Source organism: Suncus etruscus, chromosome 11 (assembly GCF_024139225.1).
Source record: "Suncus etruscus isolate mSunEtr1 chromosome 11, mSunEtr1.pri.cur, whole genome shotgun sequence".
NCBI classification, from domain to species: Eukaryota; Metazoa; Chordata; class Mammalia; order Eulipotyphla; family Soricidae; genus Suncus; species Suncus etruscus.
Window position 1 is genome coordinate 66764465 of NC_064858.1, and position 16697 is coordinate 66781161.

Consider the following 16697-nt stretch of genomic DNA (forward strand, 5'->3'; position numbering starts at 1 on the left):
ACATAAAAATGTAAACTGAAGGTTGCGATCATAATTATGTGAGGACTCTGAAATGTTCAATTAAGATTTCTTCCTTTAGAAACTGGTAAGAGTTCCTTTTAGACAGGACTAAGCAAGCATCTATTTCGTCTTTATAATGCCAAACAAGACAAAGGACCAAACTGTTATGTTCAAACAAAACCCCAAAGAGAGGGCTAGGAACAGAGTTTAATCAAGAGAGAAACAAAACAGTGAGGCCAGGGACCTTACAGACAACGCCCCGCCCCAGACCATTTGAGGGAGAGGCATTGTCAAGGCTGAAATGAGTGCAAGGAGTCAGCCAGGAAAAGGACCAGAGAAAAGGAGAGCATCAAAAGGTAGCAGCAGCAGCAGGGAGTCCACATAAACCATTCAGCAGAAATAATCCTGCAGGGCAGCACTCTACCCATTCCTCAACCAGCACTTCAGCCTGGGACTTATATAATTCTGCCCACAAGATGCAGTTACAATGGAACCCTCTACTGACCTCTTAACCTTAAAGGGAAAGGAGCCCTTTTATGGCTGACCAGGGGACATAAGAATCTCTGCTCTCTTATATCAAGCATCAACTCTTAGCAAAATAGTCAATTCTTCACTCCTGTGTTTATATTACATCTGTGAAATCATAAGACAGATTCCCAAGCTACCAGCCCAATTTTCAAAGTTACTTGCAAAATAATAGTGTATTTTCTAAAATGATAAACTATAATTTAATATCACACTTTCTATTAGCAGTAAAGGTGTCATATAGATTCTGTTGTGAAAAATCTGTCTTGTCCTCATAAAAAAAAAGACTCTAGTTCAAGGGTCCTCAAGCTACAGGCCACATGCAACCTGATGAGAATATTTATTCGGTCCAAAGGGTGTTTTTTTGCTACCATTACCTGATCTACAATTACATGAAGGATTGAAGAAATGGAAGAGAATTTGGATGAGCATTTTAAAACTCTGCAAAAAACCTTTCTTATTTTTCTTTGGCACTTGATGAAGGCAATAATGTTTATGATTTTGCAGAAGTTCTAACTTTTATTCTTGGGGCAATTGACTATTTAAAAGTCACAGAATAATTTGCTACACTGCAAAGCATCAAAGAAACAACTATAGGAAAGGATATCTATGAATGATTTGCTAAACTGAATGGTTTGGAGCTGGATTGGGCTAAACTAGCTAGTGTGACAACTGATGGTGATCCTGTTCATGGTGGGGTCTAAGAAAGGTGTAATTGCTTACATTAACCAAGAGATAGCAAAACAACTATTCTTATCCAGTAGCCATACATCTACCCACAAACGCTGTGTAGTAAATGGTGAAATGGTTGGGTGTGCGTTCCACAATCCCCAGATAGGGAGAGGGATCCCATGCCTTCAATCTGGGTAGAACCAAGTGACTCAGGATCAGACACAGAAAATAATCCACACACAGTTGGAAAGGAATAACAGGCCAGAAACTCATACTGCAAGCTGTTCACCCACAAGCCAGTCACTCCACCACATGGAACCACGAGCCAAGATGGCAATTTCTCCGGTAGGTCTCCAAATCAGCCTTTATTGGGAAAAACGAAGGCCACCCCCAAGGGGAGGGGAAAAGCCAGATGAAGAGGCAATGGGGAAAAATCTTTTAAATATGCAAACCAAAGAAACCAGTCGAGAGAAATTTAATTAGAAGGCAATATGGGGAACAATCCAAAGGCCTCTACCAAAAGTAAGTCACTTAACAGGGACTCTGTTATGAAAACTGTGGTATATTGTGTTAACATTATTAGAGTTAATGCACTAAACAACAATTTTGGGAATTTCTGTCTGAGCTAAATGTTGCCTATGAAAATGTTCTGTACAACATAGAAGTCCATTGGCTGAGTTGAGGGAGAGTTTTGAAAGAATTCTATGACTTACTTCCACAATTTACATCATTTTTGTTTCCAAAACACAAAGCAGTACCAGAGCTCAATAAAGCAGAATGGGGGCTGGAGAGATAGCATGGAGGAAAGGCATTTGCCTTTCATGCAGGAGGTCATTGGTTCGAATCCCGGCATCCCATATGGTCCCCTGTGCCTGCCAGGAGCAATTTCTGAGCATGGAGCCAGGAGTAACTCCTGAGCACTGTTGGGTGTGACCCAAAAACCACACACAAACACACAAAATGCAGAATGGAAAAGGCACCTTGCCTTTCTGGTAGATGTAACAAAGCTATCCAACAATTTCAATGTACAACTTCAAGGAAAAGGAAAGCTTATCTGTGATATGCAATCACATATGAAAGCATTTGAAGTAAAATTAGGCCTCATCAAACAAGTGGAGGAAAATTTCTGCTATCTCCCCGCAGCTCAAATTCTGTTAGCTGAAAAACTATTGATTGTATTTCCAAACAACCTTAGGAATCATGCACTGAAAATGGCAACCATCTTTGGTAGCACTTATATCTGTGAACAGACTTTTTTCAGAATCTTGCATCACTTGCTATGACAAGCAGAGACAAATATGGAACCAGAAATTGACCATCTCACTAGCCAAAAGGAGGCCAATGTTTCCCATTGAAATACTGGTAAGTTTGATGATTTAATTACACTTGTTCTTCATTTTAATATTGGATTAAGAAATACAACAATTTTTGTAATTCATCTTAATATGAAAACCTACCCCAGCATTAAAACAGAAAAATTAATTCACTACTAAAACAAAAGTTAATTCACTCTGAGTTAACACCTCAAAGACATATAGATTTATTTCACCTGGGAGAAGAAATAAATGATAGATAAGACTGTTGTATTTCATAGAGCCAAATATAAATTGAGTTAAGCTAAATTTTACATTGATAATTATGCCAAAAAGTAGAAAAAATGCAACTAAAATACCCGAGTCCTCTTTAATATGAGGATTAAATTATTTCACAATTGTGTAGGATAAGTGTGGCAGGAATCCGATGAAATGTAATCAACCTCTTCCAAATTATAACTCTTATTTCAATTTACTTCACTGTACTTGGTCTTATCTCTAAGTTATTTTTGTATTTTTTGTCATTTAAAAAAATGAGAAGGGGCCGGAGAGATAGCATGGAGGTAAAGCATTTGCCTTGCATTCAGAAGGTCGGTAGTTCAAATCCAGCATCCCATATGGTCCCCTGAGTCTGACAGGAGCGATTTCTGAGCATAGAGCCAGGAGTAACCCCTGAGCACTGCTGGGTGTGACCAAAAAACAAAAACAAAAAACAAACAAAAAAATGAGAAGTGTTCGGGCTGGAGCGGTGGCACAGCATTAGGGCATTTGGATGGACTGCAGTTCGATCCTCCATCATCCCATATGATCCTCCAAGCCAGGAGTAATGCCCTGACCGTCAACAGGTGTGGCCCAAAAAGCAAAAAAGAGAAAAAGGAGAGTGTTTGTTCCTGCCCAAGAATATATTCTTTATGTAGGAGAGTCTGAGATTTCTTTATGGGTACTCAGTCATCTATCAAATTTTTCAAGTAATAAAGAAAAATAATCCTAGAAATCACGATTTCATTTGTTTTAGGTACAGGAGACAACATAGAAATATTAAATAAATTAATCAAATTTAAAGTAAAAGAGTACATCAAATTTGGAATCTGTACTTTGTAGAATAGCATTTGCTGTTAGGAAAAACCAGCCCATTCATTATTCTTTCTTTTTCAGAAACAGCAAAGAGAATTGTAATAGGCCACCACCAAACATAGGAAATGTTTCTCAAGAATTATATATTGGGTAAAGAATCTTTATAAGTTCCCACCAATAGTTAATTTACAAGCAGAGACACAGGTTCACTATAAAAAATGGATGTCTATTAGAAACACTAATTTTTCAATTCATATATCTAGAAAGGTAGAAGGGTCTATGACAAAGAAAATTGAAATGATTATTCAATGTAAAAAAAGAGTTACTGTAGTAACATTTAAATTTGTCACAATATTGCCTTTATAATACTGAAACTATAAACATACGGATATCTATGAATACTATGACTCATCAATAAAAACTATAAGAATTTAGGGAGATGATTCAATGAGCTTAAATGCATACCTTGCACATAAAGCCCTGATACTACACTGAGCACCTTGGAGAATGACCCCTGAGCACTGGGTCAATAGTATTCCCTGAAAAAAAAAAAGTTGGCTCAGCTATTTTTATCTTTCACATTCCTATATATATTTGTCCTTCAGTGTTTACTCTTCAGAATATTCTGATGAAGAAAAAACAATTAAAAAGCATCATCAGTTTGATTAATTAACTTTATTAAAGTTGATATATGTACTATATTTTCTAAATCTCTAATGTCTAGGTAAATAATGCCCAAATAAATTATTTTAAACAACTCTGAGAGGCCAGAGTGGTCGCACAAGCAGTAAGGCTTCTGATTTGCCCGCACTAGCCTAGGACAAACCGTGGTTCAATCCCCTGGCATCCCATATGGTCACCCAAGCTAGGAGCGATTTCTGAGCAGATAGCCAGGAGTAACCCCTGAGCATTACTGGGTATGGCCACAAAACAAAACAAAACAACTATGAAATTGGGCCAATTTATTGACAATATATACTTTATTTATTGACAACATACAATTAATTCACATTTTTCAGAAGAAAATGCTTGTAAAAATCTAAAAGTGATACCTTGTTGCTTAAGATTTATTTGGAGAGCATTATAAAGACATTTATTAGACTTCCCTTTAATGCAAACAAAGATTTTCATTTCTCTACAAATATTGAAACTAAAATATTTATGACTTACTTACCCATCATGTTGTATAAACTCTGTGGGGCAAATTGCCTTGGCATTTTCTGAATCGCTTCCTTGTATACACTAAGGGCATCCTAAGAGACAAAGAAATCAAGTACAAAGTTATTTATTATAAATAGAATTAAAACATTTTTCGGTGTTAACAATCTTTAAAGTTTGATTTTAAATCATTAAAAATTTGATTTTAAATCCATAATTAGATAAAAATAATAAAATACAAAGAATCTGTCCTTTTATAACATGCTATGTCATGAATAAAAAAGTACTTAAAAAAGTCACTGAAGAAGTCTAGCAAATATATTAAAACACGAAGTAGAATATTAGTGATGTTCATTTGAGTAGAATTTATACAGTTAATATGAATCCTTCTAATAATAACTAGAAGCATTATATTTGGAACCAATCCATAGCATCAAGTCTATAGTTACATACTATCAGGTAGTCAAAGAGGATATAAATAAAATGTCAGCTAAAAATTTTCAGATATAGCAGATCTTTGAATTAGAAAAAGTAATAATTTTTAAAGTTTTACCTCTATCCCTGTACTGTAAGTTTAATACAACATATAGGAATATGCAGAGGTATAATTTGAGAGGAGAGAAAAGGCTATTTTTTAATATGAGGAAAAGAAAACCATGAGGGCAGTTGTGCTTCCTGTGAAAGAAAGGGAAGGATCTCAGCATTGACTTCCATCTCCTCAGCCTCTTTTTGTTCCTACAACCATTTAGGTGATGCCCCCAATGTCATCTAACACTTTTGTGAACAAAAATGGTCATCTCTCTTCTAGCTGGGTCTCAGGAACCTCTACCCCACTGCCATCTCCGAAGGCTCATATCCAGCAGACAGAATGAGAAGTAAAAGACATACATTCAGACATTTGGAGTCTCAATAGGGGGATAATCACAAAGATTCTTCCTTAGCAATGCAGGAACATAACACACACATGGGGAAGTCATGTAATGAGTAAAAATAAGAACAAGGAAGACTCTTCGAGTAATAACCATTTCTGCAAAGTCTCTGAGGATAACTTTCATGACATGTTTAAGATGTTTAAGGAGCTCAGATAAAAGACAGTTTTAGTAGTAAGCAAAGCACAAAAAAAAAAAAATGAAAGGACAAATGAGAAAACACCAGTGAGAAGTGACAAAAATTAAGAATACAGTAGGCTAAATTCTTTTTATAAATGTAGTACAAACTATAAAAAGTAGAGTATAAGTAGCAGAGAAAATTATTAATATGGGATGCAGGAAACATCTAGAAAATGATAAAACATTCCTTATCTTCTATTATGAGAATGGCTATGAAAAGCTTAAAAGAGAAGCATGGGGTAAAATAAAGAGTCCCTGCAGAGCAGGAATAAAATTTGATGAAAAACTATTAAAGAAATCACAACTGAGAATTTCCCAGAATTAAAGTATGGGGAAAGTCAAGAAACCAGATGATCCCATCAAAAAAAGACAAAAATAGATAAAGTGCAAGATATATTATAATCAGAATGATAAAATTACAGAGACAAAATATAAATGATAAAATGATAAAGGCAGGATATTAAATGAAGAATGATCAATAAAGGAACTTATATACAATGGAAAGCTCTTAAGAAAAAGAGTAGGTCTGAAAATGCTTCAGCAGAACCCACATGCCAGGATTTCACCATTTCTCTTACAAATGCTATGTGGTCACTGATTGGGGGAGCTAATCAATAGGCCCCCTGTACTGAACACTACTGCAGGGGGATGGGACCCCCAAGTCAGACCAGGCCTTCAGAGCAAGATATGGCAGCTGGGTCTCTGGGTGGTGGGGGGAAAGGAGACACACCTTCCCTAATTTAAAAAAAAAAAAACAGGGCAAGGCTGCAGGCTGCTTCAGCAGACCCCACATGCCAGAATTTCACCATTCCTCTTACAACTGGTATGTGGGGGTCACTGAGCAGGGGAACTACCCAACAGGTCCCCTGTACTGAACACTTGAGCAGGGGAATGGGACCCATCCAAGCCAGAGAAGGCCTCAGGGCAAGGCTGGGCCTCTGCCCCCACCAGACCCTTTTCTGGCCAATTTTTGAAGAGGCTTTCTTTGCTCTATTTAGAATTTCTTGCTCCTTTATCAAACATTAGGTGATTGTATATCTGGGGAACATTTTCTGAGTATTCAAGCCTATTCCACTGATCTGAGGGCCTGTCCATATTCCAATGCCATGCTGTTTTGATAACTATTGCTTTGTAGTACAGTTTAAAGTTGGGGAAAGTAATTCCTCCCATATTCTTTTCCCCAATGATTGCTTTAGCTATTCTAGGGTGTTTATTGTTCCAAACAAATTTCAAAAATGCCTGATCCACTTCTTTGAAGAATGTCGTGGGTATCTTTAGAGGGATAGCATTAAATCTGTATAATGCCTTGGGCAGTATTGCCATTTTGATGATGTTAATCCTGATAATCAATGAGCAGGGTATGTGTTTCCATTTCCGCGTGTCCTCTCTTATTTCTTGGAGCAGAGTTTTATAGTTTTCTTTCTATAGGTCCTTCATATTTTTAGTCAAGTTGATTCCAAGATATTTGAGTTTGTGTGGCACTATCGTGAATAGGGTTGTTTCCCTAAAGTCCATTTCTTCCTTATTACTATTGATGTATAGAAAGGCCATTGATTTTGTGTGTTAATTTTGTAGCCTGCCACATTGCTATATGAGTGTATTGTTTCTAGAAGCTTTTTGGTAGAGTCTTTAGGGTTTTCTAAGTAGAGTATTATGTCATCTGCAAACAGCGAGAGCTTGACTTCTAGCCATTCCTATCTGGATTCCCTTGATATCTTTTTCTTGCCTAATCACTATAGGAAGTACCTCCAGTGCTACGTTGAATAAAAGAGGTGAGAGAGGACAGCCTGGTGCCACAAGTTAGAGGGAACTTTTACTTTTTCTCCATTGAGGACAATATTTGCCACTGGCTCGTGGTAGACGGGCTTAACTATATTGAGAAAGGCTCCTTCCATTCCCATCTTGCTGAGAGTTTTGATCAAGAATGGGTGTTGGACCTTATCAAATGTTTTCTCTGTATCTATTGATAAGATCATGTGGTTTTTAGTTTTCTTGTTGTTGATATTGTGTATTATGTTGATAGATTTATGGATGTTAAACCATCCTTGCATTCCTGGGATGAAACCTACTTGATAATAGTGTATTAGTGAGGCATTGAATCCAATTTGCCAGGATTTTTGTTGAAGATCTTTGCATCTTTATTCATCAGCGATATTAGTCTGTAATTTTCTTTTTTCATAGCATCTCTGTCTGGTTTAGGTATCATGGTGATGTTGGCTTCAGAAAAGCTATTTGGAACTGTTCCCGTTTGTATAAATTCATGAAAGAGTCTATTCAGGATTGGTAGTAGTTCCTGTTGGAAAGTTTGAAAGAATTCATTAGTGAATCCATCTGGGCCTGGACTTTTGTTTTTGGGCAGACATTTGATTACCGTTTTATTTTCATCAATAGTGATGGGCTGTTTAGATATGCTACATCCTCTTCCTTCAATCGTGGAAGATTATAAGAGTCCAAAATTTATCCATTTCTTCCAGGTTCTCATTTTCAGTGGCGTAGAGTTTCTCAAAGTAGTTTCTGATTACCCTTTGAATCTCTGTCATATCAGTAGTGATCTCTCCTTTTTTTATTCCTAATACAAGTTATCAAGTTTCTCTCTCTCTCCTTCTTTGTTAGTTTTGTCAGGGGTCTATCAATCTTGTTTATTTTTTCAAAGAACCAACTTCTGCTTTTGTTGATCTTTCGGATTGTTTTTTGGGTTTCCACTTTGTTGATTTCTGCTCTCAGCTTTGTTATTTCCTTCTGTCTCCCTATTTTTGGGTCCTTTTGTTGAGCACTTTCTAGTTCTATTAGCTGTGTCATTAAGCTACTCAGGTAAGCTCCATCTTCCTTCCTGATATGTGCTTGCAAAGCTATAAATTTTCCTCTCAGTACTGCTTTTGCTGTGTCCCATAAGTTCTGATAGTTTGTGTCTTTATTGTCATTTGTTTCCAGGAACCTTTTGATTTCCTCCTTGATTTCATCTCGGACCAACTGCTTATTCAGTGTGAGGCTGTTTAAGTTCCAGGTGTTAAAGTTTTTCTTCTGTGTCTCTCTGGAATTCACAAATAATTTCAGAGCCTTGTGGTCAGCGAAGGTAGTCTGCAAAATTTCTATCCTCTTGATCTTATGGAGGTATGTTTTATGTGCCAGCGTGTAGTCTATCCTGGAGAATGTCCCATGTACATTGGAGAAGAATGTGTATCCAGGTTTCTGGGGATGGAGTGTCCTATATATATCCACTAGGCCTCTTTCTTCCATTTCTCTTTTCAAGTCTAGTATATTCTTGTTGGGTTTCAGTCTGGTTTACCTATCCAGTGTTGACAAAGCCGTGTTGAGGTCCCCCACAATTATTGTGTTGTTATTGATATTATTTTTCAGATTTGTCAACAATTGTATTAAATATTTTTCTGGCTCCTCATTCGTTGCATATATGTTTAGGAGAGTGATTTCTTCCTGCTCTGTGGGATTCATCATTGTGACTAGGATGTGTCTTGGGGTATTTTTTCTGGGGTCTCTTTGGTTGCTACTCTTTGAGCATGCAGGATTTGATCACATATATTCTTTAGCTCTGGAAGTTTCTCTTTAATGATGTTCTTGACCGTTGATTCTTCCTGGAAATTTTCTTCCTGGGTCTCTGGGACTCCAATGATTCTTAAGGTGTTTCTGTTGAGCTTATCATAGACTTCTATTTTCATCTGTTCCCATACTTTGACTAATTTTTCCATTGTCTGTTCATTTGCTTTAAGTTTTTTTTTCCAATCTCTCCCGCTGTATGGAATTGTTATGTATCTCATCTTCCACAGCACCATGTCTATTCTCAGCTTCTGATACCCTGTCCCAGAGCTTATCCATTTTGTCATTCACTTCGTTTACTGACTTTTTCAGGCCTGTTAGTTGACATGTTATTTCAGTTTGGAGTTTTGTGATTTCTGTCTTCATGTTTTCTTGGTTCTTATTAGTGTTCTCTTCAACTCTATCCATGGTTTCTTTGAGTTCTTTGAACATCTTCCATATTGCTAGTCTAACGTCGTTATCTGAGAGTTGATTATTTGGTTGGTCATTATCTGGTCATCAGAATTGTCATCTTCATTCTCTATGTCTGATGCTGGCCTGCATTGTTTCCCCATTGTCACACTTGTATTGTGGTGGTATTCATTTGCTAAATGATGCAGGCAGCCATACTCCTCTGGCTTCGCCCTTTCTGGATGGGCTGACTTGCCTCAAGGGAGGGGAGTCATCAGTGGATGAAGCCAGGATCAAATCTTAGGCCCAAGCACACAGCAGAGTAGACAGTCTGGAGAGAAATGCTGGGCTTCAGTGATCCAGCACAGTTCTTAGTGTGATTTTTTTTCTTCTTGTTGCAATGGTGTTCTTTTCTTAGAAAGAGTGCACGGCCGCGTAGCGAAGCAGAGCAGCTGTGCTCTGCCTCTTTTCGGCCCACTCCAAGAGGTTCATGCAACAAGACAGTAGACAGACACACACAGGCAGCACTCACAATTTTTCACAGTTGGGTCCCAGTGGGCAGGCATAGTTTCGTCTAAAATACATTATTTTCTAAAGATATAAATAAACAATTCTCTTTTATGGATAGAACATACTTTTTTACTTTTATATTTTATATATTTTATATTATATATATAATATTTTATATTAAGGTTTTTCTTTATTCTTATTTCCACTCCCCTTACTCTTACAAAACTGTACACTAAATTGTAGAATTTTTGCATTTATTTAATATGCATTGGCCTGAATTATTTTGTTATTTTTTAAGTTTAAGTACCTATGAAAATAGAAATATACCCAATATTTGATCAAAATAAAATTATTAAATAACAATATTGTTATTGTGGAATTCAGGAATTTCTCCTTATTTGTCTACATATGTGTAGATACCACCAATTCCATAATAAATTAAAAAAATGCCTATGTGGGATATAAAGACACATATTAAAGAAATAACAAATGGAACTGGATAGTCTGTCTACAGAATTGAGCTTGTAAGAGTGCCTGGGAGTCGGTTTTGAGAACTGATAGAGGGAAAAGAGTTCTTTGTTATTGAGTGAGGTATTCGAATAAAATAATCACAAAAAATAGAATTAACACTATTATAAATCCCAGCACTTCAAAAATGAAGAAAAAAGAGAGATAGGACAAAGCTGTAAATGCTCTCAACTTTTTCACTCATTGTCCAAAATTGTTCCTCTATCCCTAATAAATGGTCAGTAGGTATTGATCTGAAGTATTGGGATAGAGGGAACCATGAGTTAATGTTGGAGGGATGTTGACATTCTCATGGTGACTCAGAGTAGCATTTCGGTAAGCATAAAATCATACCTTACTATGGTTTAAAAATCCATTTCAACACTTTAAAATGAAGAAAATTAGTATCATGGTATTTTTTAGAAAATAAGTCCCCTAGTACTCATAATAAACAAATCAGTTTTTATTATCCAACACAAGATGTATGATAGCATAATAAATGTTCCATCATTTAAAATCCAAAGATCTGGGGAACAAATAAACTTTAGAGTCAATGCATTCTATTTTCGTAAAGTCTCAAGTCCTACATGCATAACTGCTCTAAAAAATTCAAGTGAGTCAGTTAAATTTTTTTAATAGAGCTACAAATCTGCTACCAAACTCTTAATTGAAACAAGCATTATTTACTCTGGGGAATCATGTATCTGTGAAATGATTTCACGGAGTCAAAGACAGTAAGATTGAATTAGATCAAGGTAGAAAGAAACGCGTAGCAATACTGGCCATACCTCATATTGTCCCTGCTCATGATAAAGTTTGCCAAGGTTATAAAGACAGCTGGTAACTGAACTCTTATGAGCATGGGGGTCCTTGAGATTTTCATCTGGGATATCAGAGCACTTTAGAAATGTGCGTCGGGCTTCTTCTGTCTTCCCTTGGTTCATCAGGATGATACCAGTGTTCAAGTAGGCAGCTGAGTGGAAAGGAAATGGAAATATTGTACATTATGAATACAGTTGATTGTCACTGCTCAGTTTCTATGGACTGATTTCAAAAGAAAAAATACGTTCTTACAAAACATTGATGTGAATATAGTAAAACAACAAATGGTGCAGAATATTAAATAATAACTAACCTCTACCCTCAACAGCATTAACCTTCAAGAAGCTCAAATATGTACTAAATCAAATGTCTAAATAAATAAAAAAATCTCACTTAATACATTTTTGTTTGTTTTTTGAGAAACACCCAGTTGTATTCAGGAGTTACTCCTGGCAGTGCATTCAGGATTCTCTCCTGGTGTGCTCAGGGGATCATATGGGATACTAGGGGTTGAACCCAGTGGAGCTGTGGACAGAGCAAAAGCCATAAGGACTGTGCTGTCACTCAGCCCATACTTAAAATGAAACGAGTCAAATTATGATTAAGACACTGTCTCCTAACATAGGGTGGACACCTAATTTTATGCCTCGGTGTTCAATCATACTAGATACCATATACAGTGCTCATTATGACAATTTCTTGATAAAATATTCCAATTTACCCATCTCCTTTTGTTTTATATCTTCTATTAGGACCTAAACATATGATCATTCAGACCACCAAAACTATCAAAGACATACCACAAACTTATATTACAGGTTTCACTCATCAAATATGTTTCTGCAAACTACCACCTCCTTTTTTCTTTTCTTTTTTCTTTTTCTCTTCTTGATTCTTCTTTCCTTCTATCCCTCCTCCTTCTTCCTCATCAATCCAATCTATCTTAAATAAAGACCAAGCTAGCAGTTTCTCTTTAGTAAAGGAACCTTGATACATAAGATGCAGTGGACAAAAGTTCATTGGGTAGCCACCTCTACCATCTGACTTAATACTCTAGACATCAAAACTATCCTTATCCTAATATGCTCTGGTCATTATCTAACCCTGAATGCTTCACTTAGCAAAGTCCATCCCATCATTGATGAAGTGCCTTGAAATTGTAAAATCTTTCAACTTCGACACAGTGGCCCAATTTATATTTTTAACTGATTTTTACTGTATTTGCTTGTCTTACTTTTCTCTTTTATCTTCTGTTTTCCTGTTTTTATCTCTCCTAATCTATATCTTAGTTAATTATTTATCTTTTCTTAATTCAAGTATTTCTTAAAAGTTCAGACCCATTCTATGAGGGTCAGTCCTCCATCAACAACAACTTAAGAATAGATCTCTAATATCTTTCTCTATGTGGGCATGTGTTTGTAGACAGGGACACATCTCTGACAGCCAATCCTAAACTGTAAACAATCCATGCCTACAGTGTATATAGCCCTTCTTATATATTGTCCCTCTTCCCCCTTTAGACATCCTTCTATCCTCTCATCCCCCAATCCTGAGCCTTTATCCCTCCTTATTTCACACTCTACTCTCAGTTCTTAATCAATTAGGTGCCGAGACTGACCTCCTGCCTCAATAAACCACCACCCAGCTCCCAAAGCAAAACAATACTCTCTCAGTCCCAAATCTCGAGCCTCAGCAAGAAACTACAACCAATACTCCTTCTGACATGCTATGTGGCCATTCTCCTCACCACTCCCCTGACAAATATGGACTGCTCAAGAAGGACCCCCAACTCAAGGACACTACCTGATTCCTTATTGCTGCAAATCATTTCTCAAACTCAACAGAAACAGAGTGTGAGATGAAAATGTGTCCTGGATTCTACCTCCCCCCAACAAGAATATCTCAAAATAACTAATGTGGATGCTTAAATTTCATCTGCATGTTTAATAACTCTATAATACTTCCTTGTCAGTTTATTCCCAAACGTAAAGGTAGATTCCTCCACCACATATTTTCTTTAACTACTTTTTTCAAATTTATTTTTCTTTATTTCATGTATAAATGTATATATACATATATGTAAATATAATTTTTTCTTTCTTAACCTCATTTTCTTTGGTTCTGCTTGACATAAAAATCTACAAGAAAAAGTCTTGCCTGGGATAAAAGCACAGATCAAAACCGGGACACAGAGATTGTGTAGCCTGTCAATGCACCAGCAATATAATATAGCATCAGACCCTTTTGCATAGGCACTCTAAAAAAGGAGAAGTCCTATACACAGAAATAAATTCTTATCTATTAGGGATAAGAACCCATACATTTTATAATACAGGGCGCATATCACCTGAGCATGTGTCCTGTGGACCCAACTTAGACTCTGTGATTTGATAGTAATCGTCCAATCAAGAACCTCAGATACTAGATGTAGAACTGACAGTTCCCAGCAACAGCACCAGGAACCAAACTCCTCCCTGAGAAATTCTTAATACTGTTCTGGCACTGACTTACACCAGTTTTGATATGACATCCTGACATGAGGGAATGGCAACAACTTGATCTAAGAGAGAGTTACCTATCTCATCACCTAACTGTCTGATAAAATCAGAAGACATGTCATTCTTTCCTCTGTGCAAAAACCAAGATTGCTAACTACAGAAGACTGACTTTGATAAACATGACTGGTCAGAACCTATCATGGGACCAATAAGAAAGATCCTAGCCTAGACCTCGGCATAGTATTCATACAGAAATCAAGATCTTTAATTCCAGAGGTCCGACTTTGACAAATGCAACTGAGCATAACTTCTGAAACCATACTGCAAGATTCTATCCTAGGCTTTTTCCCAGGATCTGAGCAAAACCAAGACCACTAATTACAAAAGACTCACAACAACAGTAATGGGAAAGTAGAAAAAGGGGAGGAGCTAGAGGAGGGGGAGCAGAAAAAAACAAACAAACAAACAACAGTACTGATGGAACAGAACTTTTAGAACCACAAAGATTCAATCCTAGCCTTCATCCTATGACCTAAGCAAATACCAAGATCTCTAGCTACAGAGGCTTGATACTATCATCCACAACTGAGCAGAAAGTTTCCTGGCACTATAAAAAGACCATGGTGTATTAAAATGAGTGTGTATGAAGCCTGTAGTAGTTCCCATGGCAGTATGCTTCAAGGGCTAAGAAACCTTGTATCTCTTAGGCCAAGGTAATTAATTCCCTTTCTAATTTCCCCAATGTTTACTGTGCCTATGTAAGAAAATAAAACCAGCACAAAGCCTTGCCAAATCATTTTTGCTTTATCTTTTCTTTTCTCTTTTTTCTTCTTCTATATTTTTATTAGTTCAATTTTTTATTTATATTTTTTTCTGGTTATTATATGATGGTCATTGTTTTTAATAGATGGGTGCCTTTTTTCTTTTTTTTCCTTTTTTTGTTTTTTGTAGATGCTGATATTTTTTGGTCTCTGTTTTTGTTTTGTTTTGTTATGTTTTCCTTTTCCACTTTCTTCTTTTAAACCAATATTTATAAACTCTAGAAGGAATCCTCCTAGTTTATTGTTGTTGTCTTTGTTTATGTTTTTATCTTTTTCCAACAGAATCACATAACATGAATCATCTTGTTCTTCCTAATGAATTGATGGGGAAAAAAGGATGGTACCAAGACCAAACCAGTAGTATGAACATTGCGTGGAAATGAAAAATGATCAGACTCAAATACCTAACCCAAAGTCAATGTCAACAAAATCGATACCCAATCTACAACAAGCTATACAAAGAGAGGAGCAGTTAACACTAGCAGACTGGGAGTTGGGGGCCAAGAGAGGGAGATATGGGATGTATGCTGGGAATAAGGGTGAAGGGAGGACAACATTGGTGGTGGAAATGGCCCTGATTTATTGTCATCAGTACTTTAAATATCACTGTTACAGTGAAAGATTTATAATTCACTTTGGTCACAATAAAAATTATTAAAAAAAAAAAGAAAGAAAGAAACTGTCTCCTAGATGCTACATGGCCAACAGGTACTCTCTCAATCTCTGAGCAGGAGGTATATGACCCCTGCTATGTGCTGAGCCACAGGAGAAAGCCTAGAAAAATCTCTCCCTGTCTCCACCCATTTGTTCTTCTGTCCCCTGAAATCCTTCTTGGAGGCCAAGAAATACACAGTGAAAATTCCTCCTAGAGGCTCTAAGGCAGACAGGGGGTACAGGAGAGCATGGACGCTCTAGACCGCTTTTCTAGCTAATGAACCCCACCATAACAAGTAAAAAAAAAAGTCACACTATAAGTGTGACAGTGGGGAAACCACATAGGCACACAACTGATGACCCAAAAAATACCAACCAAATGATTAATCTCCCAGATCAGGAGTTTAGAATAGAAATATGGAGGATCCTTATAGATAACAAAGAAAGCAGAGATCAAGCTAAACAGAACAAAGAAGATAAAAAACAGAAAATTCCAAACTGAAATAATAGTTCTGAAAAACTCAGTAGATGAATCGAAAACTTTAAGGGAAAGCCTCTCCAAAAGTGTAAAAGCAGCTGAGGACAGAATCTGTGAACTGCAAGATAAGATGCAAAACAACTCTATACAGAAGAGATTGGAAAAGAACCATAAAGCAAATGATCAGAAAATGAAAAAAGTACTCAAAAGAATGTGAACAGATGAAAATAGAAGTCTTTGATAAACTCAACAGAAACAACATAAGAATCATTGGAGTCCCAGAAGCCCAAGAAGTTGATCCAAGGAAGAATCAAAAGTGAAAGACATCATCACAGAGAAACTACCAGCACTAAAGACTGCATGCAATCAAATACTGCATGCTCGAAGAGTACCAGCTAAAAGAGACCCAAAGAAAAGCACCCCAAGACACATCCTGGGCACAATGACAAAACCCACAGATAGAGATAGAATACTGAAAGCAGCAATTTCAAAAGGAATATTACATTCAAAGGAGCATCCGTAAGAATTTACAACAGACATTTCACAAGAAACACTCAAGATCAGGAGATAGTGGTGGGATATTGTGAGAAGACTGAATGAAATAGATGCTTCAC

The 16697-nt window shown here is 36.8% G+C and overlaps 1 protein-coding gene across 1 annotated transcript in view; it reads right to left on the bottom strand.

The window, feature by feature from the left end:
• TMTC2 (transmembrane O-mannosyltransferase targeting cadherins 2) overlaps window positions 1-16697 on the bottom strand; it is a 587133-nt gene that overhangs the window by 204024 nt on the left and 366412 nt on the right. The window contains exons 6-7 of the mRNA XM_049783373.1: window positions 11599-11783; window positions 4759-4837 (exon numbers count right to left, since the gene is read on the bottom strand). Of these exons, the coding sequence (XP_049639330.1) occupies window positions 4759-4837; window positions 11599-11783 (264 nt within the window). The remainder of the gene's footprint in view (window positions 1-4758; window positions 4838-11598; window positions 11784-16697) is intronic.